Source organism: Balaenoptera physalus, assembly GCF_965194825.1.
Source record: "Balaenoptera physalus genome assembly, chromosome: 4".
Classification (NCBI taxonomy): Eukaryota; Metazoa; Chordata; class Mammalia; order Artiodactyla; family Balaenopteridae; genus Balaenoptera; species Balaenoptera physalus.
In genome coordinates, this window is record NC_138891.1 from 64,126,165 (window position 1) to 64,150,335 (window position 24,171).

Consider the following 24,171-nt stretch of genomic DNA (forward strand, 5'->3'; position numbering starts at 1 on the left):
TCCCTGGTGTTCCACTGGTAAAGAATCCGCCTTACAATGCAGGGGACACGGGTTCGATCCCTGGTCAGGGAACTAAGATCCCACAGGCCGTGGGGCAACTAAGCTCATGTGCCTCAACTAGAGAGCCTGCATGCCGCAAACTACCAGAGCCTACGCACCCTAGAGCCTGTGTGCCACAACTAGAGAGAAGCCCACACACCACAACGCAAGATCCCACATGCCTCAACAAAGATCCCACATGCCACAACTAAGACCCGACCCAGCCAAAAATAAATAAAAAATTTAATTTAATTTAATTAAAAAAAAAACATTAAGAAGACAACCCAATTAAAAAATGGGCCAAAGACCTTAACAGACACCTCGCCAAAGAAGATATACAGATGGCAGGTAACATGAAAAGATGTTCTACATCATTAGTGAGTTACAAATTAAAACAATCGGATACCAGCACACATTCCTATTGGAATGGCCAAAACCTGGAACACTGACAACACCAATGCTGGACAGGATGTGGAGCAAAAGCAACTCTCACACATTTCTGATGGGAATGAAAAATGATACAATCACTTTGGAAGACAGTTTGGCAGACTCTTACCATACGATCCAGCAATCACACTCCTTGGTATTTACCCAAAGGAGCTGAAAACTTATGTCCACACAAAAACCTGCACACAGATATTTATGGTAGCTTTATTCATAATTGCCAAAACTTGGAAGCAACTAAAATGTTCTTTACTAGGTGAATGAAGAAACTGTAGTATAAACGACCCCAAATAGCCAAAACAACCTTGAGAAAGAAGAATAAAGCTGGAGGTATCATGCTTCCTGATTTCAAACTGTACTGCAAAACTAGAGTAATAAAAACAATACGATATTGACATAAAAACACACACAGATCAATGGAAAAGAATAGAGCCCAGAAACAAACCCAGGCATATATGGTCAGTTAATTTACAACAAAGGAGCCAAGAATACACAATGCAGAAATAACAGTCTCTTCAATAAATGGTGTTGGGAAAACTGGACAGACACATACAAAAGAAGGAACCTGGACCACTATCTTACACCATACACAAAAATTAACTCAAGATAGATTAAAGACTTGAATGTAAGACCTGAAACCATAAAACTTCTGGAAGACAACACAGGCAGTCAGCTTCCTGACATCAGTCTTGGCAGTGATTTTTTTAGATGATGTCAAAAGCAAAGGGAACAAGAGCAAAAATAAACAGGTGGGACTACATCAAACTAAAAAGCTTCTGCACAGGAAAGGAAACCATTAACAAAATGAAAAAGCAACCTACCCAATGGGAGAAAATATTTGCTAATCATATAACTGATTATGGGTTAATATCCAAAATATAGAAAGAACTCATACAATAGCAAAAAAACAATCTGATTAAAAAATGATGATGCAAAGAATATGAATAGACCTTTTTCCAAAGAAAATATACAGATGGCCAACACGTACACGAAAAGGTGCTCAACATCACTAATCATCAAGAAAATGCAAATCAAAACTACTACTATGAGATATCACCTCATACCTGTTAGAATGGCTGTTATCAAAAAAACAAGAAATAACAAGTGTGGAGAAAAGGAAACCCTTGTGTGCTGTTGGTGGGAATGTAACTTGGTGCAGCCACTACAGAAAACGGTACGGAGGTCCCTCAAAAAATTAAAAATAGAACTACATATGATCCAGCAATTCCACTTCTGGGTATTTATTTGAAGAAAATAAAAATGCGAATTTGAAAAGATATACACACCCCCGAGTTCACTGCAGCATTATTTACAATAGCCAAGACACTAAAATAATCTAAGTGTCCACCAACAGATGAATGAATAAAGAAAATGTGCTATATATGTGGGATATTATTCACCCATAAAAAATAATGAAATCTTGCCACTTGCGACAACATAGATGGACCTTGGGGCACTATACTAAGTGAAATAAGTCAGACAGAAAAAGACAAATGCCATGTATTCTCACTTATATGTGGAATCAAAAACAAAAACAAAACAACTGAATACACAGATACAGGGAACAGATTGGTGGTTGCCAGAGGCAGGAGGGTGAGAGAATGGGCAAAATGAGTAAAGATGGTCAAACGAACAAAATTCCAGTTACAAAATAAATAAGTCATGGAGATGTAATGTGAGTATAGTTAATAATACTCTACTGTATACTTGAAAGTTGCTATGAGAGTATATCTTAAAAGTTCTCATCACAAGAAAAAAAATCTGTAACTATGTATGGTAAAGGATGTTAACTAGACTTAAACTGCGATGATCATTTCACAGTATATACAAATACTGAATCACTAAGTTGTACACCTGAAACGAATATGTCAGTTATACCTCAATTTTTAAAAAGTAAAATAATTTAAAAACTGTGGTACATCCAGACAATGGAATTATTCAGCACTAAAAAGAAATGAGCTACCAAGCCATGAAAAGACATAGAGAAACCTTAAATGCATATTACTAAGTGAAAAAAGTCAGTCTGAAAAGGCCACATACTATATGATTCCAACTATATGACATTCTGGAAAAAATAAAACTATGGAGACAATGAAAAGATCAGTGGTTTCCAAGGGGATGGATGAAATGAATAGGAAGAGCACAGAGGATTATTAGGGCAGTGAAAATACTCTGTATGATATTATAATGATGCATATATGTCATTATATACTTGTCCACATCCATAGAATGTACAATACCAAGAGTGAAGCCTAAGGTAAACTGTGGACTTTAGATGGTTATGATGTGTCAATGTAGGTTCATCCTGGGTAAAAAAATGTACAGTTCTGACAGATGATAATGGAGGAGGCTATGCACGTGTAGCGGCAAAATACATGGGAAAGCGCCATACCTGCCTCTTGATTTTGTTGTAAACCTAAAACTGATCTAAAAAAATAAAGTATTAAAAAAAAAACCAGAGAAGAGACACTTCACCAAAGAGGATATACAAATGGCAAATAGCACATGAACGTCAGCAATCAGGTAAATGCAAATTAAAATTAAAATGAGTGATCAGTACACATCTATCAGAATCACTAAAATAAAAATAGCAACACCACCAAATGCTGACAGGAATGTGGTGAAGAAACTGGATCACTCATACATTGCTGACGGGAATGTAAAATGTTACGGTAACCATGGAAAACAGTTTAGCAGTTTCTTAAAAAACTAAACGTGCAACTACCACACAACCCAGCAATTGTGCTTCTGGGCATTTATCCCAGAAAACTGAAGGCTTTTGTTCACACAGAAAACCATACACAAAGGATTATAACAGGCTTATTTATAATAACTGAAAAATGGAAACAACACAGATGTCCTTCAATGGGTGAATGAATAAACAAACTGTGGTACATGTACACCACGGAACACTACTCAGCAATAAAAAGGAATGAGCTATTGATATATGAAACAACCTGGAGGAACCTCCAGAGAATTATTATGCTGAGTGAAAAAAGCCAATCCCCAAAGGTTACATACTGTATGATCCATTTATATAACATTCTGGAAATGACAAAATGAAAGAAATAGAGAACAGATTAGCAATTGGCAGGGATTAATGAGGGGTTGGGGCAAGAGGGAAAGTGAGTGTGGCTATAAAGGGGCAACATGAGGTATGCTTGCAATGATAAAAATGCTCCTGAATCTGTCTGTATCAATGTCAATTTCCTGGTTGTGATATCGTACTACAGTTCTGCAAAATGCTACCACTGGGAAACTGAATACAGAACACATGAGCTCTCTGTACTATTTCTCACAACTGCATGTGAATCCACAAATTATCTCAAAATAAAAAGTTTAATTTAAAAAGGATGAAAAAAGTATACCCAAAATCGATTCAAATCAGAAATAAATTAACCTGATAACATAACCACATACAAGAAAATAATTAATTCAAGAAACTTTTGAACACAGTGTTCTGACTATAAATCCTTTCCAATATATATTCTAAAAACCAAAACAAGCAAAGAATCTTGAACTTTAGTAATCGGTTGTTGGTAATGGTACTAATGTAATAACTCCTAAACTATCTTGTGTGTAACTGAAGATAGAAGAAATGAGTAAATATTATGATATTATGGAAACCAGGGTTTTTGCCCACAGAGAAGGGAGGTACAATTTTGGAATGGGGAACGGTGAAAGACACACACACACACACACACTTCCTACGTCTATCCACTGAAAGTAACATGCAGTAATATCCCAGTAGAAATAAACACATTAAAAGCCCAGATAATGGTTTCTAATTTCTGGTCTGGGGTGAGGAAATTACTAGGTAAGCCTGGAACATCTTGTTGTTCCAGAAAGCAGTAAAGTGCTCAAAAAATGACAGGAACATGTCAAAAGGTCACAGAAGCCAGCTTGAAGGAGCTCTCACTGCCCAAATTTAAGACAATTTGAACATCAAAATAATTTATGATACTTGATTATAACAAATTAAAAAGAATCAAATTGTCCTTTTGGAAGTCCTAGCCATGGCAATCAGAGAAGAAAAAGAAATAAAAGGAATCCAAATTTAAAAAGAAAACTGTCACTGTTTGCAGATGACATGATACTATACATAGAAAATCCTAAAGATGCGACCAGAAAACTCCTAGAATTCATCAATGAATTTGGTAAGGTTGCAGGATACAAAATTAATACACAGAAATCTACTGCATTCCTATATACTAACAATGGAAGAGGGAGAAAGAGAAATTAAACAATCCCATTTACCATCACATCAAAAAGAATAAAATACTTAGGAAGAAACCTATATAAGGAGGCAAAAGACCTGTATACTCCAAAAACTATAAGATGCTGATGAAAGAAATTGAAGATGACATAAACAGATGGAAAGATATACCATGTTCTTGTACTGGAAGAATCAATATTGTCAAAATGACTATACTACCCGAGGCAATCCACAGATTCAATGCAATCCCTATCAAATTACCAATGGCATTTCTCACAGAACTACAACAAAAAATTTTCTAATTTGTATGGAGACACAAAAAACCCCAAATAGCCAAAGCAATCTTGAGAAAGAAAAACAGAGCCGGAGGAATCAGGCTCCCCGACTTCAGACTATACTACAAAGCTACAGTCATCAAGACAATATGGTACTGGCACAAAAACAGAAATACAGATCAATGGAACAGGACAGAAAATCCAGAAATAAACCCACGCACTGATGGTCAATTAATCTACAACAAAGGAGGCAAGACTACACAATGGAGAAAAGGCAGTCTCTTCAGTAAGTGATGCTGGGAAAACTGGAGAGCCACATGTAAAAGAATGAAATTAGAACACTCTTTAACACCATACACAAAAATAAACTCAAAATAGATTAAAGACCTAACTGTAAGACAGGATACTATAAAACTCTTAGAGGAAAACAGAGACAGTACACTCTTTGACATAAATCACAGCAATATCTTTTTTGATCTGTCTCCTAGAATTATGGAAATAAAAAGAAATCAAATGGGACCTAATTAAACTTAAAAGCATCGTCACAACAAGGAAACCATAAACAAAACGAAAAGACAACCCACAGAATGCGAGAAAATATTTGCAAATGATGCAACTGACAAGGTATTAATCTCCAAAATCTACAAACAGCTCATGTGGCTCAATAAATGGGCAATGCCCAATCAAAAAATGGGCAGAAGACCTAAATAGACATTTCTCCAAAGAAGACATACATATTGCCAAGAGGCACATGAAAAGATGCTCAACATCACTAATTATTAGAAAAATGCACTATGAGAGGGCTTCCCTAGTGGCACAGTGGTTAAGAATCCATCTGTCAATGCACGGGACACAGGTTCGAGCCCTGGTCCGGGAAGACCCCATATGCCGTGGAGCAACCAAGCCGATGCACCACAGCTACTGAGCCTGTGCTCTAGAGCCCACGTGCCACAACTACTGAGCCCACGTGCCACAGTTATTGAAGCCCACACGCCTAGAGCCCATGCTCCACAACAAGAGAGGCCACCGCAATGAGAAACCCACACACCACAACAAAGAGTAGCCCCCACTCGCCACAACTAGAGAAAGCCCGTGCGCGGCAACGAAGACACAACACAGCCAAAAATAAATTAAATAAATAAATAAATAAATAAATTTATTAAAAAAAAAACCTACAATGAGGTATCTATCACCTCACACCAGTCAGAACAGCCATCATCAAAAAGTCTACAAACAGGGCTTCCCTGATGGCGTAGTGGTTGAGAGTCCACCTGCCAATGCAGGGGACACGGGTCCAGGCCCTGGTCTGGGAGGATCCCACATGCCGCGGAGCAGCTGGGCCCATGAGCCATAGTTGCTGAGTCTGCACGTCTGGAGCCTGTGCTCGGCAGCAAGAGAGGCCGTGATGGTGAAAGGCCCGTGCACCGCGATGAAGAGTGGCCCCCGCTTGCCGCGATTGGAGAAAGCCCTCGCACAGAAACAAAGACCCAACACAGCCATAAATAAATAAATAAAAATTAAAAAAATAAAAAAGATACCTTTTAAAAAAAAATTTTTTTTTAAAGTCTACAAACAATAAATGCTGGAGAGGGTGTGGAGAAAAGGGAACCCTCCTATACTGTTGATGAGAATGTAAATTGGTACAACCACTATGGACAACAGTATAGAGGTTCCTCAAAAATCTAAAAATAGAACATGATCCAGCAATCCCACTACTGGGCATATATCCAGAGAAAAACCATAGTTTTCCCAGGATACGTGCACCCCAATGTTCACTGCAGCGCTGTTTACAATAGCCAAGACATGGACGCAACCTAAATGTCCATTGACAGATGAATGGATAAAGAAGATGTGGTACATATATACAATGGAATATTACTCAGCCATAAAAAAAGAATGAAATATGTCCTCTGCAGCAACATGGATGGACTTGGAGATTATCATACTAAGTGAAGTAATTCAGACAGAGAAAGACAAATATTATATCATACCGTTTATGTGCAAAATCTAAAAAAACAATGATACAAATGAACTTATTTACAAAACAGAAGCAGACTCACAGACTTCGAAAACAAACTATGGTTACCAGGGGTGGGGAGGGAAGGGTGGGGGAGGGGGATAAATTGGGAGCTTGGGATTGACATATACTCCCTACTATTTTTAAAATAGATAACCAACAAGGACCTACTGTATAGCACAGAGAGCTATGTTCAGTATTCTGTAATAACCTAAATGGGGAAAAAATTTGAAAAAGAATAGAACCACATATATGTATAACTGAATCACTTTGCTGTACACCAGAAACTAACACAATATTGTTAATCAACTATACTCCAAAATAAAATTAAAAATTAAAAAATAAATAAATAAAAATAAAATAGGAAAAGATTAGACCCTAACATACCTTCCAACTCTGAAAGCATGGTGTAAGCAGTCCCAAACTTTACTGGTAGAATACACACCAAATTCATGATAGTGGCTGCTTCTGGTGAGAGAAGGATGAGAAAGAGACTCTGAAAGAAAGCAGCAAGGACTCTAACTTTATCTGAAGCAAGAGTGATGAACAAATGGAAACACCAGTTCCATCTGGGTGGTGGGAACTCTGATGTCTGTAATATGTGTTCTCTGTTATTTTTTATAAATCTTAAACCTAAACACACACACACACAAATTATGTTACTTGATTATAACAAATTAAAAGAATCAAGTTGTCTATAATAAAACCTAAAACAGAGGGATATATATAGGTAGAGAATAGAAACCTCTTTGTTACAAAAGAATGCCATCAAATGGTAGGAATCACAGAATTAGAAAATCACTATTTTGCAACAACAATGAAATAAGTGATTCACACAAGACTCCTCAGTCAATACTAAAATCACTGGGTTAAAGTTTGTTGGGGAACAGGATATTCACTCAGTGTCAAAGTATCACCCCACGGATTACTTATTCTTAAACAGTGACAAAAATAATTTTAAAAAGAAAAATAACAAAGGGAAACAATATTTTTATAATGGACAGATTTGGCAGTTATCACTTTAGCACCAGCACTAGTGGAACACACTGACTTGTCTCCTCATGTAATGCTGTAAGAAAGGTACAATATTCACCTATGTAATAACTAGACAAAAATGTTCAACCTAAATCTAAAAAGGCAAATCTAAAATATGGGAGACAGTATAGGCAGTTAATCTGGACTCCTCAAAAATTTCAATACCATCCAAAAAAAGTGTGATTATTCTAGAATGATTAAAGAAGATACTAAAGTGATACAATAATGAAATGTGATGCATGAACCTTTTTTTTCCACTCATTGTATTTATTTCACTTGTTCAACCATTTTACTGAGGTATGACTGACACTGAAAAAGCTGTACAGATTCAATGTAGAAAATGTGATGAGTTCGGAGATAAGTATACACCCATGAAACCAGCACCACAATCTAGGCCATTAAAATATCCATGTGATGTATGAATCTTGACTGGATCCCAAATTGAAAAAAAAAAAGTCAGCTATAAAATTCATTTTTTGAAGATAAAGGAAACTGTATGTTAGATGGTACTCCTGAATTACTGTTATTATCTTAGGTATGATTAGTATTGTGGTTACATAGAAAAATGTCCTCTTTCTTAAGACACATGATGAAACATTTAGGTGAAATGTCATGTCTGCAACTTACTTTTAAATGGTTTAAGAAAAAACCATGTGTGTGCATGTGTGTGTGTGTAGACAGAAAGATAAAGCAAATGATTCTAACAGACAGAGTATTCCACAAAATACCAAATAATTACACTCTTAGTGTTTTTATTTCACTAAAGGTCTGTTTAAATGAGATACAGAGGAAGAAATACATTCTATATCACACCAAGAATCTAGTTTTAAATAGACAAATAAGCACTAGGGAGGTTAAAGAATTTGTCCTGAATGGACTGTTTTGGGACATTGTGCAGACACAACTGGAAGGATTTATCATATATTGTTGGCACTCAGATATTGCATGTTTTTGGCAGTGTGCTTACAGAATACTGCTAAATATCAGGATATTCAAAAGCAAACCAACAGTAAGAACAGGAGAAACACACAACAAAAAAATCTGTGACTCTGAGTAAAGTAACTTGCAAAAACTACAATTAAATCTACTTTGTCCACCATTCTAAAAGCCAGGACCCCTCTGTTAACTAGCACTTTTGCCATTTTTCTACACAAAATCAGTATTCCAAGTAACAGCTAAGTATCGCTACAGGATCGTGACAAGACTTTTAAATCATTAAAGTTAAATATGTACAGTTTCACTTTAACAGTTTTGTAATATTCTGATCCTTTGAAATGTGTTAACCCATGTTTGATATGACAGTTCTCTATTAACTGGTATACCTGATTAACCAGAACTATCCATTGCTTAACAATGGTGGAAAATAGGATGGAGTAGGGGAGTGGGGAGTACAATATACGATTCCATGATAAAAAGCAGATAATCACCACAAAGTAACTATTATAAAATAGACCTTTCAACAGTGAGGGCAATTTAAAAACTCGATTTCTAAATGTCATACTATTTAAAATGTATTATTTTACCATCTGTATTGTGTTGAAGTGTGTAACTGAACAAATGAGTATGGTTACAAAGTGAATTCCAGGTTAAGCAGGACATTTTTGGAAGGGGAAGCAGTTGGAATTGGGGACTTTGACAATCATCACACTATGACAATAACATGTAACTATGTTATTATCCCCATATTAAAAATGATGAAACTGAAAGACGGAGGTTAAGTAACTTCCCCCAAACCATATAACTAGTAAGTGGGCAGAGCCAGGATTCAAACACAAAGCCCAACTCCAGAGCCTGCCCTCAGGATGACCAGGCTACCTAGTATTTCCATTGTTTGTCTGTTTTGAGGAGGGGCTGATGCTGAACACCTGCACTAAGTACTGCTTTACATCATATAATATTCACAACAACCCTGTGAAGTAGGATTTTCAGTCCTGTTTTTCAGAACACTGAAGCTGAGAGAGGTTGAGTAACCTGTCGGAAGTTACACTGCCAATGGATGGAAGAACCAGGATTCAACTCAGGTGTGTCTGACTCCACAGCCCTTGCCCTTAATAGGACTACACTCTGCCTTCCACATTCTATGTATAAAACATTCCTTATTTTTCGAGGAAACACATCTTCTACTAGACAACTGTTAGCTGTTAAACATATGTTCCTGTATTTGTTTGGAATTAATAACACTTAATTTCTCTGAAAATATTACTTCTTGTAAATTAATGAGATTTCACAATATGAGAAAACAAACTTAAAGTGAGGGTGTTATAATGTAGGAAATTATCATAGAAAAGCCCTCAAAAGCTATTTGGTTCAAATCCCTAAGTTCAACAGGCTTGGAAACCAATAATAATTAATGGTATGTATGAAAATCTAACCAAAAAAAAGGGCTTGCACCAGTTAGGGAGCAGTTGAGGATGTGACATGACTGAACCTTCATATTACACAAATATGTTATCAAATGTTTTTTAAAAGCAGAGTTTTATAGAGTTTGCAACCACTCCAAAAATGTTCATAATTCATGTAATTGCCCCCCTCTTAAAATCAGAAACCATTCTCATTTTACTTATTTAAATCCTCCTTGTTCGAAAAAAATTTTTAAATAGCTGAAATCCTCCTCACTGTACCCTGAGTGGAACCAAGAAACCCAGAGACCTGGTTACCATCCGGTTTGTGAGATTCTAATGCACATTGACCACATGTGGCCAGGGCTACTCGGCAAGTTTCCTAATCTAAAAAATGAGGATAATAACAGTACCTACTTCACAAGGTTGCTGTGAGGTGTAAATGAGCTAACACATGCAAAAAGGTTACCACTGTGCCTGCAATATAAGCAACAGGTGTGTTACCTGTTATCACTGAAGTTGGTGTGTGTCCATTACTGAAGCACCACTTGGATGGAAAAATACCTATCAGCTTTCTCTATCTCTGGAAAAGCTCTGAGGAAACTCACTCAGAACTTGATTTCACCTTTGCACGGTAACACCTGTATCCTCTTCCTTTAACCACCAGACATGTAAAGAACCCTCATTAGTAGAAAAAAGCTTCAGTTGGCTCCTCCATCGAATCAAACTACCACTCCGTTTTTTGCTAGTTTTCACAGTCAAACAACCTTAAATATATTTTCTGTAGCTTCTGTTATTGATATGACTGAGTTGCCCCTTAGGAAAACCAACTGGCATTACCCTGGGGAAGTCAGAACTTGATTTTGGGGGTTGTGTAAAGCAGGAAAATAGAACAAATAGAGTAACGCAAAAACCACAATGCTAACATACTAACTAGTGGAGAGAAGTGTATTTGCCCCTCCTGACAGTTAAATCCTCTAATCAGCTCTTTCTCTCCCTATAGGAAATCTATAAATAAGAAGCCAAGTTATAACCAAACATTTGCTGGGATAGTCCAGTCACAGGGACCAGACGTGTAAGCCTCTAGGCAGTGCCACCTTCTCTGAACAGTCTGCAAAAAACACTTCCAAATTCTGCCTCACCAACTCCCATTTTTCTATAATTCATTGCTGCCCATCTACCTTCTGCTGTAACAGTCTTTCTTTAGATATGTTAATATCATCTATTAGACTACATCAAGTGCCACTCTTCCTGCTTTCAACCTGAAAGAGACAGACATCTTTTAAGATGTCTGCTGCAGAAAACTGAGCTCACCCATTGTGTGATTTTATTAAGCCAATACAGCTGAGTTCTGCTGATGGTACCAACATTATACCACATACACTCCCTCACCTCCACCCACCCCTGACACCCTCTAATCACTTTTGCTTTGATAGCTCTTAACTCGGACTTCATTCCCCACCATATTCAGTGACCTCTTTACGGTTCCCACTCTTTTGTATTTCACTATGGCAATTGATACAATTTGCCACCTATTTCTTAAAAACTTTCCCATCACTGGTTTTAACAAGGCCTAAAAACTCTGTTGATTTTGCTCATTAACTTTTTTTAAAATTTATTTAATTTTGGCTGTGTTGGGTCCTCGTTGCTGCGCGCAGGCTTTCTCCAGTTGCAGCGAGCAGGGGCCACTCTCCATTGAGGTGCGCAGGCCTCTCATTGCGGTGGCCTCTCCTGTTGCGGAGCACGGGCTCTAGGCGTACAGGCTTCAGGAGTTGTGGCACGTGGGCTCAGTAGTTGTGGTTCGCAGGCTCTAGAGCGCAGGCTCAGCAGTTGGGGCACACGGGCTTAGCTGCTCCGCAGCATGTGGGATCTTCCCAGACCAGGGCTCAAACCCGTGTCCCCTGCATTGGCAGGTGGACTCTCAACCACTGCACCACCAGGGAAGCCCTGCTCATTAACTTTAAATTGCTCCACAGCACCTATGGTGGTTAAGCGTCCAGGTCCTAGAATCAGATAGACATGGATCCAAATCCAAGGCTCTACTCCTTACTAGCTATGTGCCCACGGGAAAGTTACTCCTTTAAGCCTTTTTCCTCCACTACAGAATGGACATAATGACATAATTGGCTATTGAGTGCTTAGCATAATCTCCTTACTCTGGCACAAAGTAATCACTCAATAAATATTAATTATTACCTTTGTGTCCTAATTCTCCTCTCCTGCCATTTTATTTTTCTCTCTTGAAGAATTCACCATCTCAAACAGCTTTGACTAATAATGCAATTAAGTATATTCCTGAAGTTACTGTGGCAGGATTAAACCTTTCATCCTCTTCATCAGTAATAAAATCATTATTTCCATATTTCACCAATATCTAAGAAATAACCTGCTGAAAACTGATTTCATTTTCATACTCTTTATTAAAGTACTCATTTCCCTTGGCCTCTGCAATACCATACTTTAAGATTTTTCTTCTCTGGCCATCTCTTCTCAGACTCTACTGCCAGCTCATCCTCCTGTAACCAGCCTCTAAATGTTAGTGTTCTAAAGGGAAAGCCTAATGGTTTTCTTCATTTCTCATACTGCAGTCTCTCCCTTGGCAATCTCACGCTTCATCATGGTTACAACTGCAATCTATAAAGAAGTAAATGACTTCCATATTATCTCTAGTGCAGACTTCTCCAAGTTCCAGATCCCCTATATCCAACTGCCGACTGACATCACCATGCTATGACAAAGCAACTTAAACTCCACAGATACAAAACTGGATTCATGGTCTTCGTGGGTTCATGATTCCATGATCAACCAAACCTAGTTCTTCTCCAGTATTTTGTTGTTACTGAATGAATGGCATCACCATCCATCCAAGCTGCATAAGGCAAAATTCTAGAAATCTAGAAGTTATCCTTTATAACTCCTCTTCCTCCTCTTCCAAATTTAATCTATTCCGATTTCCATTAAGTGCATATTGCTGCATGAATTTCAACCTATTTTTTACACTAATACGAAAATAATCTCCCTTGCTGACTTCATTCCCCCACAACCCATTTTATCACTATCATGCCAAGGTCTCTATCAACTGAAACTTCCCCACCTTTCCTGTTCATCCCTCCCTAACATCTCAACAATCAAATTTCTTGTTTCTTCTAAATATTCTACCTACTCAAGCCACAAAAAAAATCTACTTTACAATATCTGCATATGATTTATTCTTTCCCATTCCTCTTCCCTATCCAAGTCATGTCTTTTTCTCTCTCAAAACTCTTCTTAGAATCCTTCACTCGTTCATTTGTTAATTCAACCCAATATCACTCCTTACTAGGAAAATAAATAAATAAAGTTACAGATTCAGGGTCACAGTTTATTCAGCCCAATAATCTGTCTTTGACAGATATATAGTTCTCCTCCCATAGTCCTCAAAATCAGTTATTACCCAAATATACTAATTATTTCCTCTACATCAAGCACTGCATCTTTCAACATACACATATTTTATGTCTTTTATGAACAGGTGTGTATTTTCAGCCTTTTCTACTTCATAAGGTTATACATTTCACAAGTTTAACATCAACCATATAAAACTGACTTTCTTTTATTTGTTCTGAATTTCCTCTCTCAAGCACCTCAAGGTAGTCCTCCTATTTTAGCATTTTCTGACTTGGTGAACAAGCTGGTAGTTTTTTCACCCACATCACTTGTGATTTTAAAGGAATACAAAAATAAACACAGCATGGATCACACCCTTACACTCTGCTTACAGGGCATGATCCAGCTGTATTCATAGCTGTATTCCTGTTTCCATAATAATGTCTCATAAAGAGAAGGCGCACTATACATGTTCAACAAAATTAAGGGAATTCTGCTTAGGCCTGATGTTGTGTTCATGAATGCCAAAAGAAGTAGAACCTCTCAAATACGTTAACTCTGCTTCTGTTCAAGAAAAATAATATTTGGGCTTAAAAAAGGTAGAAAGAATTGGTGCCTAGTATAGGTGAGGACACTGTAACAGAGCACCTCGCTGCTCTTAACGAACTGAAGCTGCTCTTGGATGTGATCACCGAACCACCGCCAGTGGAGGAAGCACAGAGACCCAGAGGGCTGCCAAAGACTAGCAAAGAGGAAATGAATGTAGGCCTGATTAAAAAAAAAAAAAAAAAGAAAGAAAGAATTGCCAACAGTCCAGTATACTCAATGTCCATCCTTTTCTAAATTCAGATTATTTATTTAAAAAATAGCTTCTAATCACTTAGAAAAGAAAATGTTAAGCATTTGTGGAACCAACCTGTGTTGTACCAGACTAATCTAATTTCCTTTCTGTTTTTTTTTTTTTTTTTACGAGTATCTTTACAGATAGACAGACATCACACATCAAAAAGATGTAAAAGTAGTATGTTGGTAGAATTTCAACAAAGTATTTGACCAGGTTCTCATTATACCCATATGGATAAGATAAACAGAAGATGGATAACGGTACAATTAGGTAGTGAGGTAACTGTTTAACGACCATAACAACAAGTGCTCATTAATGAATTGTTATCAACCTGAAGGGCAGTTCAGGACTTTCATCTGTGGCCTTTCCCTGTTCAACAATTTTACCAATAAGAGGAAAATATATCTAAGGGATCAATGAGTACCCATATCCAAATACATACGTATAACTGTGAGACAGGCAAGCGCTGTAACTTATACCACAAATGTAAAACAAACACACAAACAAAAAAGAGGCTTAATGGCTTAGTTCACATCAAGCTTAGTTCAATCTGACAGCAACAAGCTCAATATGATGTGGAAACAAGAAAAACTAATGTGATGCTAGCTGCAGCAGTAGTATCTCAAACACGGGCGACAGCAGTCCTGCTTAACTCTGGACAGATGAGACCACAACTGAGATATGATGTACCCTTCTATGGGTCACTGTCTTCAAAGGATCATAACCATACTGGCACATGTTCAGAACAGAAAAACCAGGATGCTTAGGGGCCTGAATACCATTAAAGGAAAGGCAGGAGGGAATGGAGATTTATAAATAGGACAAAGCAATGCCTTGAGAGGAAAACAATGGCTACCTTCATTCAGTCATTCAACAAACGTGAATTTCAAACCTATTTCTGGCCAGACATTGTGACTGTGACTGTGACTGGGGATACAGGAAAAGGATAGTCTATATCTGTGAGAAATTCATGTGTATATCTGAAGAGTTGAAACAGATTTGATCTAAAAAAGCTTTAGATTGTTCTATATGATTTCATAAGGTAGAAATAGGAGCAATGGAAAGAAGTTCTAACGTAACTGATTTCAGCTCCATATAAGGAAGAGCATTTTAAGAGTCAAAGCTGTCTAATGAAGGAAGAGGCTGCCTGAGTAGACTGCAAGGTTCCCATCAGTAATGGTGTACTTAAAGAGGAGAATGATGAAATAAGACAGGCATTGAACTGGGTCATTTTTAATGTTCCTCACCTTCTACACTATGATTCTTTCCGTACTTCCTCAGGAAATGGACTCACCAGATTCATCCTACTTGTGTACTACAGCATCACAGGTTTCCCACAGTGTTCCAACTTTGTACACTGTCCATCACTGAAGCAATGCCATATAATTAGGAATGGATCTGAGAGCAACAGGAATAACGCAATATAGGAAGAAACTGACCCATCAGCACAGAGAATGCAAAAAAAATGAGTACTGTTCAATGTGCCTTATATTTGTAAAGAAAATGTAAGAATTCTCTATCCTCGAAGTCATAAATTCAATTTAAAATATTATGGAAAAAAAACTTTTTAAAAAGTCTAGAGAGTAAAGCAAATGTGGCAAAATGTTAAGAGTTGTTAATCTAGGTGTATAACACTACAGTGATCCTCTTTCAGTGTTGCGTATGTTCGAAATTTTTCAAAATAAAAAGTCTGAAAAAAATTTTTAGAAATATATTATGTTCAATTAATATAAATAAGGATCTGCTATAGTACTGCATCTCTTGTTGGGAGCCATTTTTTTCTAACCAACAAGGAAAAAATAATTTTAATTTAAGATCACTTTGAGAATTTGTGTCCTAAATAAGCACTCCAAACCCCTCTATTATAACGTTATGTGGAAACTAAGTTTAGAATATATTTCTAAAAAGAAATAATTCACCAGATATAGCGGGCCAAATTCCATGAACTAATCAAATTATGAAGCTGATTAAATGGCTACTTAAATCCATTTTAAAAATCACAGGCGGGATAAACATAGAGAAAGGTCTAGACCATTTACTTCTATAAATTGGTTTAAGATTACTGAAGCTTATTTTCATTCATTTTATTTTTGTAATTTTAAAACACTCTCTAGAATACACTGGCTCTATATGCTGGAACTGGGTATTCAAGCAGTTCACCCTTCCAAACTGTTAATATTAACTTCTTGGAAGCAGTCCCTCACACTTTAGCACTTTCTCAATCTGGATACAAGAAATGGGCTACGATTGTAATTCCAAGGGCTCCCTTTTTTTTAAATAGCAGCCCGTTAAGACAAAAGTGATAAAAAGAGGGGAGCATCTTTTAACCACCAGCCCTGAAAAAAGGCTTCCCCTTCGGTTGTCGTCAACTCTGACTGCTGTCTACCCTTTTTCAACACACTGCCTGGTCGTTTCGGTTGAAAAACAAAATGGAAAAAAAAAATTTTTTTTAATATATATATATCCCATTTTCCTGGGACAGGAAATCTCCCCTTTTGTAGAAGTGGCTAAAGCTAGGCTCCCCACGAATTTCACCTCGTTGCCAAGGCAGCGCCGACACCACTGGTCCGGCACGAGGGCAGTTCCCGCTGCCCGGACCCCAGGGTGGCCCCGGCCTGCGGCAGAGCAGCCCCGGCCCAGCCCGGAGCCCCCCAGGCCGCAGAGTCCCTGCCGCGACCCCGGACGGCCCCGCGGGCGCCCCGGGACCGCGGCGGAAGGCGGGTAGATGAGGCTCGACTTACAGTGACACCATCCGAGGTGACAGCACCAGTGCAGCTTGAAGCACTTGCCGTGGCTGTGCGTGGCACAGATTGAGAGCCCGTCGCACGGCTGGAAGTCGGGTCTGCGGGCGGCGCAACTCCGCGCCAGGGCCTGAGCCTCGTCCACTTTCTCGCTCTTCCAACCGCGCTCGGGCGCCGGCGCCGCGGCCGCACTCATTTCCTCTCCCTCCGCGGAACCGAGACCCGGAGCTCGGGAGGAGCAGCGTCTGGGCGGGTAGGAAGCCGAGCCGGCTGCGGACACGGGAGGGCGGGGCGCGGGCTGGGAGTCACGCCAGCGCTTGGAGGTGGCGGTGGCGGTGGCGGTGGCGGCGGCGGCGGGAGCGCAGCAGTCCCAGGTTAGCAAAGGAGCCGCCCCGGGGTGCGACCGGGGTCTGGGCAGGCTGCCGCTTTCCCTCCGCCGTGGCGCGCGCCGCGCCCCCACGCGCACGCGCACGCGCACGCGCCGGCTCCGGCAGACGCCACGAGTCCCTCCGCCAACCCCGCCTCCTAACACATGCCGGGCTTGGGTACTGGGTCGTTGGCCTCCCCCTGCAGCCGCCGCACACTCAGTCCCCAGAGGCTGAGCCCGACCGACGGAGGGCCGTTAGGAACACACCCGCCTCGGCGGCTCGGTTTTCACACGCAGGCCAGCTTCCACGAACACTTCCCACACTCAGTCCCCACACACACTCCCCTCCCACACACTCCCCTCCGACACACACGTCCACACTCCGCAGAGGGCTGTGCACGCTGAGGACACGCCCTCCCGGACGTCTAGTGGGCTGGTTCCTGCGCAACTGGGAGCAAGGTTTTCTCACACGCACAGCCTCTCCCCACGCGTGGCCCACGTTGGCCTCGTACACAACCCCCAGAGAGTCTGGGCACACAGGCCCCTGGGGGCGCGCGCACATGCGCACGCAACAGACGCGCGCTCCCCCGGGGCCGCCTCCTGCTCCCAGCGCGGCCACTGGGGTGCACGTCCCCGGCCACGGCCACCAGCCCCTCGCGGCCCCTGGTAACCACCGCCCGCCCAGGTCTCAGCCCGAGGCTGCAGCCCCGCCTTGCTGAGGGGGAAAGTAACCAAGCTGGGTGCCGTGGTGTGTGTGTGTGTGTGTGTAAAAGAGATGCACGGGAAGTGCGATGCACGGGACTGGTATGTGGAATGTGTCGCGTGTGTGTATTTTGGCGTGTATGTGATGTGTGGACGTGTATGCTTGTTATGTGGAGTAGGTGTGGTGTGTGTGTAATTGGATGTGTTGTTAAGTGAGTACATGGTACATGTGCGGTGTGCATGATGCCTGTGACTGGTATGTGGACTGTGTGATATGAGGTGTGTGTATACACGTGTATGTGGCATGGATGCATGTGACCAATGTGGAGTGTCAGTGGTGTGCTTATGTGTGGTAGGGTATATATGTTCTGTGTGTGATATTCGAGTAGCTGAGTATGTGTGTGTATCCATGTGTACGTGGGGTGTGGTGGGCACGGTTGTTACATAGCATGTGTGTATGTGTGTGTGGTATGTATGTGGCAGTGTGCATATGACTGGCATATTGAGTGTATGTGCGCGGTGTATGCGGGTGGAGTTGGGTGTGTGCAGTATGTGTGTTTGTGGGCATACAAACAAGACTCGTGTTTGCCATGGACTCTGTGTGCCTTTGTGTGTTAATGCCCACCCTGGCCAGCAGGTGTAACTGGCCCTGAAGGCGCCTGCAACTCTCCCACCCAATCAGCTTGCCTTTTTCCCTCTTGAGGACAAGTTGCTCCAAACAGATTTTCCATGCTAGGCTCTGCTGCTGAGAACCCACCCCGGGCAGAGTTCAGTGAAGAGAAAACAAACCATTCGCTCCCAGGGAGCACAGTTGGGAATTAGCGTTTCCCTGCAACAAGGCCAGAACCCAGCCTTGAACACAGAAAAGGAGGGGACCTCCTCTTGCTGCTTGCCAAACATTTTTCAGAGCAGAGGACAATGCCAGTAATTGCCAAGGTTCAGGGAACAACAACAAAGCCTTTCAGTATAAATGCTGTGTGGGAACATGTTTATGCCCAGGTCCACCTTCTCTATTACTTTATTCCTTTCCTGTTTTGCACTGACAAGGAGACTCATCATGGATTTGAAATAACCAAATTCATCTTCAAGTTCTGAAAATCCTCACTGCCATAAGCAATCTTCCCTTTTATTTAACCTTGGCTTAAGAAGGGAAATGTAATTTGCATATGTCTGACTCTAGTGAAGGCTTCATTTATTAGGGGTTGAAGAGAGACTCAGTTTGGTGGCAAAGGTATTTTCAAGAAAGGTATGAATCAAAATCTCAAAATATGGTTCCCTCCAATAACCTAACATTGAAACAGTTATAAACATGAAGCATCATATCTTCAGCTTCAGCCCCAGGCATCCCTCTCCCCCATCAAAAAAATCCTAAGGAAGTACATCCCTGACTCATAAAATTTCTCCATCCCTGCTGTTAATTTCACAGTCTGACCCACCTCAGAATAACATGAATAAAAGGAAGGAAAAACTTAATCCAAGAAATTCATAATCCATTACTGCTGTAGCAAGCCAAACCAGAATTTTTCAAACAAAAGGGGATTCCCATCTCTCCTACCCTATTTTTCTCCTTCCCCAACCCATAAATTCACTCTAATACTGTCCGTGTTACATAAGGTCTTATAACAGAATTCTTTCAGTAACTAATATTTGAACAGAATCCTTCCACTGGCTTTTACTCTAGTGTGAACCATGTTATAAGATTCTACTATATGAAATCATGCCATCTTAGCTAGTGAAAAATGAGCACAAGAAATAATGTGTTATAGTGAGGAGGCAAGGTAAATTACCCAAATACCCTACTTTATGTTAGCCATATGATTTGAAGCTGAGAAGCCTTTACATTTTCTATAACATATAATTTATTCCATTCCCTTGCCCTAAAGATGTTATTAACCTCTACTGTCTGCAGTGGGGCGGGAGGAGGTATATGTGCTGTGACCTGTCAAACGTGTATACACACAGCCTTCGGGATGTGTTGTCGGGATATAAGCTTTTAAAATTTTATTATGGAATATACAAAAGTAGACAGACTAGTATAATGAACCCACAAGTATCCATCACCTGGTTTCAGTAATTATTAACTCATTTGGAAAATCTCGTTTCATCTATAGCTCTACCCACAACTAACCCCCATCCTGCCACTGGATTATTTTGAAGCAGATCCCAGACATCATATAATTTCATCCATAAATATTTTAACATCTATCTCTAAATGAACTTTTAAAAACCATAAGCCACAATACGATTATCACATAGCAGGATACAATTTGACCATAAGTATGAACTTGTTCCATAGCTGCTAACCACCTATCCGGCTCCCCTTTAAGAATGCTGCTGCCTGGAATTTTCCTCTTTCCTGTCTCTTTCTCTCCTGCCTACTTCTTCAGTTTATCTGCCAATTCCTCAAGTTTTCTCTGACCAACCCAAACTAAGTTATATACACATTTCCTTTGTATCACTTAACTCAACTTTAAACACATAATTAAAGAAGGAATTATTGAACTAATGTCTTTTCTCATCCCCCCTCCTCTGCTACAAACTGTAGGCTCCTTGAGGGCAGGAACATGGCCTCTGTCTTGTTCACCATATTGTTCCCAAACTTAACACAGAGAATAAATCATTGAAGTAGTGGAAATTGTTCCATCTCAGACTCCCAAAGCCTGGAAAAAGTCCATCTGTGGTAAATTGTTTGTAAATACGTGTGAATAATTCCTATAATTACTTTTCCTGTAACCATACCCTTGAATATTTCCCTCCTGCACTGATTCTGAGCTTAGCTACATGTATTAGTTATCTATTGCTGTGTAACAAATCACTCCCAAATTAACACAACACAGCTTCTGTGGGTCAGGACTCCAGGCATGACTTGGCTAGGTCCTCTGCTTCAAAGTCTCTCGCAAGGCTTCAATGAAGGTGTGGGCCAGGGCTGCATTCTAATCGGAAGGTTGAACTGGGGAAGGATCTGCTTCCAAGATCGCTCAGTGACTAGTTTGCAAGGATTTGATTCCTTAAAGAACTGTTGGGCTGAGGGTCTCAGTTCCTCACTGGTTGTTGGCTGGAAGGTACCCTCAGTTCCTTGCCACATGGACCTCTTCATAAGTCAGCTTGCTTTACTGGAACAAGCACGTAAAAAGAGTCAGAGAGTGTCAGTCTTTTATAACCTAGTCTCAGAAGTGATATCCCATCATTCTTGCCATATTCTATTCATTAGAAGCAAGTCAGTAGGTCCAGCCCTCAAACAAGGGGTGGAAGTTACACAAGGACATGAATATCAGGAGGCAGGAATCATTGGGAGCCATTTCAGAAGCTGCATACCACATCATGTGAATTGCTTTAGCCAACGGGAGAATAGAAAACATGCCTAGCAAAGATTTCCAAAGGACATACTCATTGGGATTTGCCGTTTCTTTCTGTGCTTGAAACTGTGAGACCAACATGTATACAAGCCAGAGCAAGCCTACTGGAGGGTGAAATGCCTGTGGAGGAGAATGGAGGTGCCCCCAGTTGACAATTCCCAGCCAATGGTCTATTAACCACTAGAAGCATCAGTGAGGCTATACTAGATCATCCTAGACCCACCGGCTGATTACAGAAGCATAAGAAAGTCGAGTAGAGCTCTGCTGAGCCAGTCTTGAACAGAACAACCACAAGGACACACCACAGAATCAGGAGCTGCGTAAAACAGTTGTTGTTTCAAGCTGCTAAGTTTCGAGTACGTAGTTTCTTACAGAGTAAAGCTAACTGATACACCCCCCAATTCTCTCATGTTGTAGGCAAATAATTGAGTATTCAAGAGGCTAAGTGACTTGCTCAATGTCACAGTGCAGCAGGCACAGTGGGACAAGTTCTCTAGGACTGGGCATCAGAACAATGCAGATGGTTCAAGTCTAAGCTCTGTTTTTTTTCTGGCTTGGAGACCTGGGCAAATCCCTTATGCTTTCCGGGGTTCAGTTTCTTTGTCAGCAAAACAAAAAAGAAGGTTTTCCAGAACATCTCTTAGCACTCAAAACTATGACCTCTCCACTTAGCTAGGGTTAGAATCCTTTTGGGTTCAGATGTCATTTGTGAATAGTTAGATATTCCCTTCTTATCTGATTGCACATATTTGTCTAATGCTAATGTAAGTTTTGTCTACACACACCAACCATTCTGAACACTTTGATAAATCGAGTCATTACAAATCAGTTACTTTTTGGTTGCTTGATTGAACCAAGCAACTAATTCCACCGTGGTTATAAATAACCTGCTAGTAATTGGTCAATTTGTCATATTAAAGCAATTAGAATGATGAAATGGATGGAGAAGCCCTTCCAAATGAGGTGCAACAAAATTAGGAGTCTTCTCTGGGGAGGGAGGATGCCTATTTAGCATCGCTGCTGGCATAATTCAGACCCTCATCATCCCCTTTGGCATAAAGGAAAGAACAGCAGCTTTGGAATCAGACAGAATGGAATCAAAGTTCAGCTCCACTACCACCTAGCTGAGCGATCTTGGACAAGTTATTTAGCCTCATCTCTTAAATGAGAATTATAATTCCTATTTCATACACCTGCAGTAAACACTAAATATGATAACATGTCAAGAGGCTAGCACAATATCTGGCACATTGAAGAGCCTCAATAAATATTAGTCTTCCTCGGGCTTCCCTGGTGGCACAGTGGTTAAGAATCCGCCTGCCATTGCAGGGGACACAGGTTCGATCCCTGGTCTGGGAAGATCCCACATGCCGCAGAGCAACTAAGCCTGTGCGCCACAACTACTGAGCCTGTGCTCTAGAGCGCAGAGCCACAACTACTGAGCCCACATGCCACAACTACTGAAGCCCACGTGCCTAGAGCCTGTGCTCCACCAACGAGGGAAGCCACCACAATGAGAAGCCTGCGCACTGCAACGAAGAGTAGCCCCCGCTCGCAGCAACTAGAGAAAGCCCGTGTGGAGCAACGAAGACCCAATGCAACCAAAAATAAATAAATAAAATAAATTAATTTAAAAATATATATATATATTAGTCTTCCTCTTCCCAGCACCTCCAAATGCCCTCCATGTTTATAGACCCTCTATGTTCAGTCCTTCCTTCACGATGCTGAGAAGACATTTCTCTAAAACAAATCTGATCAGAACATACATGGCCTAAAAACCTTTGACGCTTCTCACTGCCTACCGAAAAAACTCCAAACCTTTGTAGGCTATACAAAGCCCTCCCCACCTCTTCTCCAGCTACCCTTCCCCATGCCTCCAAATCTGTACCTTCCCCAGATGGTGGTTTTGTTTCTGGATGTGTAATACACTTTCCTGCCTGCCTCTGTGCCTTCCCCCATTCTTTTCTCTTTGCCTTGAATTGCCCACCCCCTCCCCCCATTCATACATGAGGAATGCCCCCCTTTCCTTCAAATTCTAGCTTGAAGGCTACTTGAAGCCTTTTCTTAGTTCACTCCCTCCTCCATACTCGAGGACGTGCTGTGCCTACCACTTGGTACCTCACATAGCGAGACAGGTACTGTGTATTTCCAGTGCTTGGCATTGTGTTGGGTACTAGAAGACACTCAACAAATATTTTTGAATGGACACATTAAAAGATTTATGACTAAACAGTCATAAATAGTATAGAAAGGCAAAACATCTGTTTTTTAAAGCTTAAGACCCCAGAACTAGGAGATTCCTATGAAGCTGAACTTCAAAGGCTTCATAGGAATCTCCTAGTTCTGGGGGCTTAAGCTTTAAAAAACAGATGTTTTCCCTTTCTATGCTATTTATGACTGTTTAGTCATAAATCTTTTAATATGTCC

General features: G+C 40.4%; 1 protein-coding gene across 6 annotated transcripts in view; it reads right to left on the reverse strand.

Annotated features, from left to right (window-relative positions):
* LOC309660641 (UPF0524 protein C3orf70 homolog) overlaps positions 1-18,061 on the reverse strand; it is a 102,754-nt gene extending 84,693 nt beyond the window's left edge. For all 6 annotated transcript variants that reach the window (XR_014263504.1, XR_014263505.1, XR_014263506.1 and 3 more), the window contains exon 1: positions 17,317-18,061. Coding sequence is in view for 1 of the 6 variants with exons in the window: in XM_082461582.1 (XP_082317708.1) it covers positions 17,317-17,512 (196 nt within the window). In the remaining 5 variants the exon portion in view is untranslated. The remainder of the gene's footprint in view (positions 1-17,316) is intronic.
* Between the last annotated feature and the right edge of the window lie 6,110 nt (positions 18,062-24,171).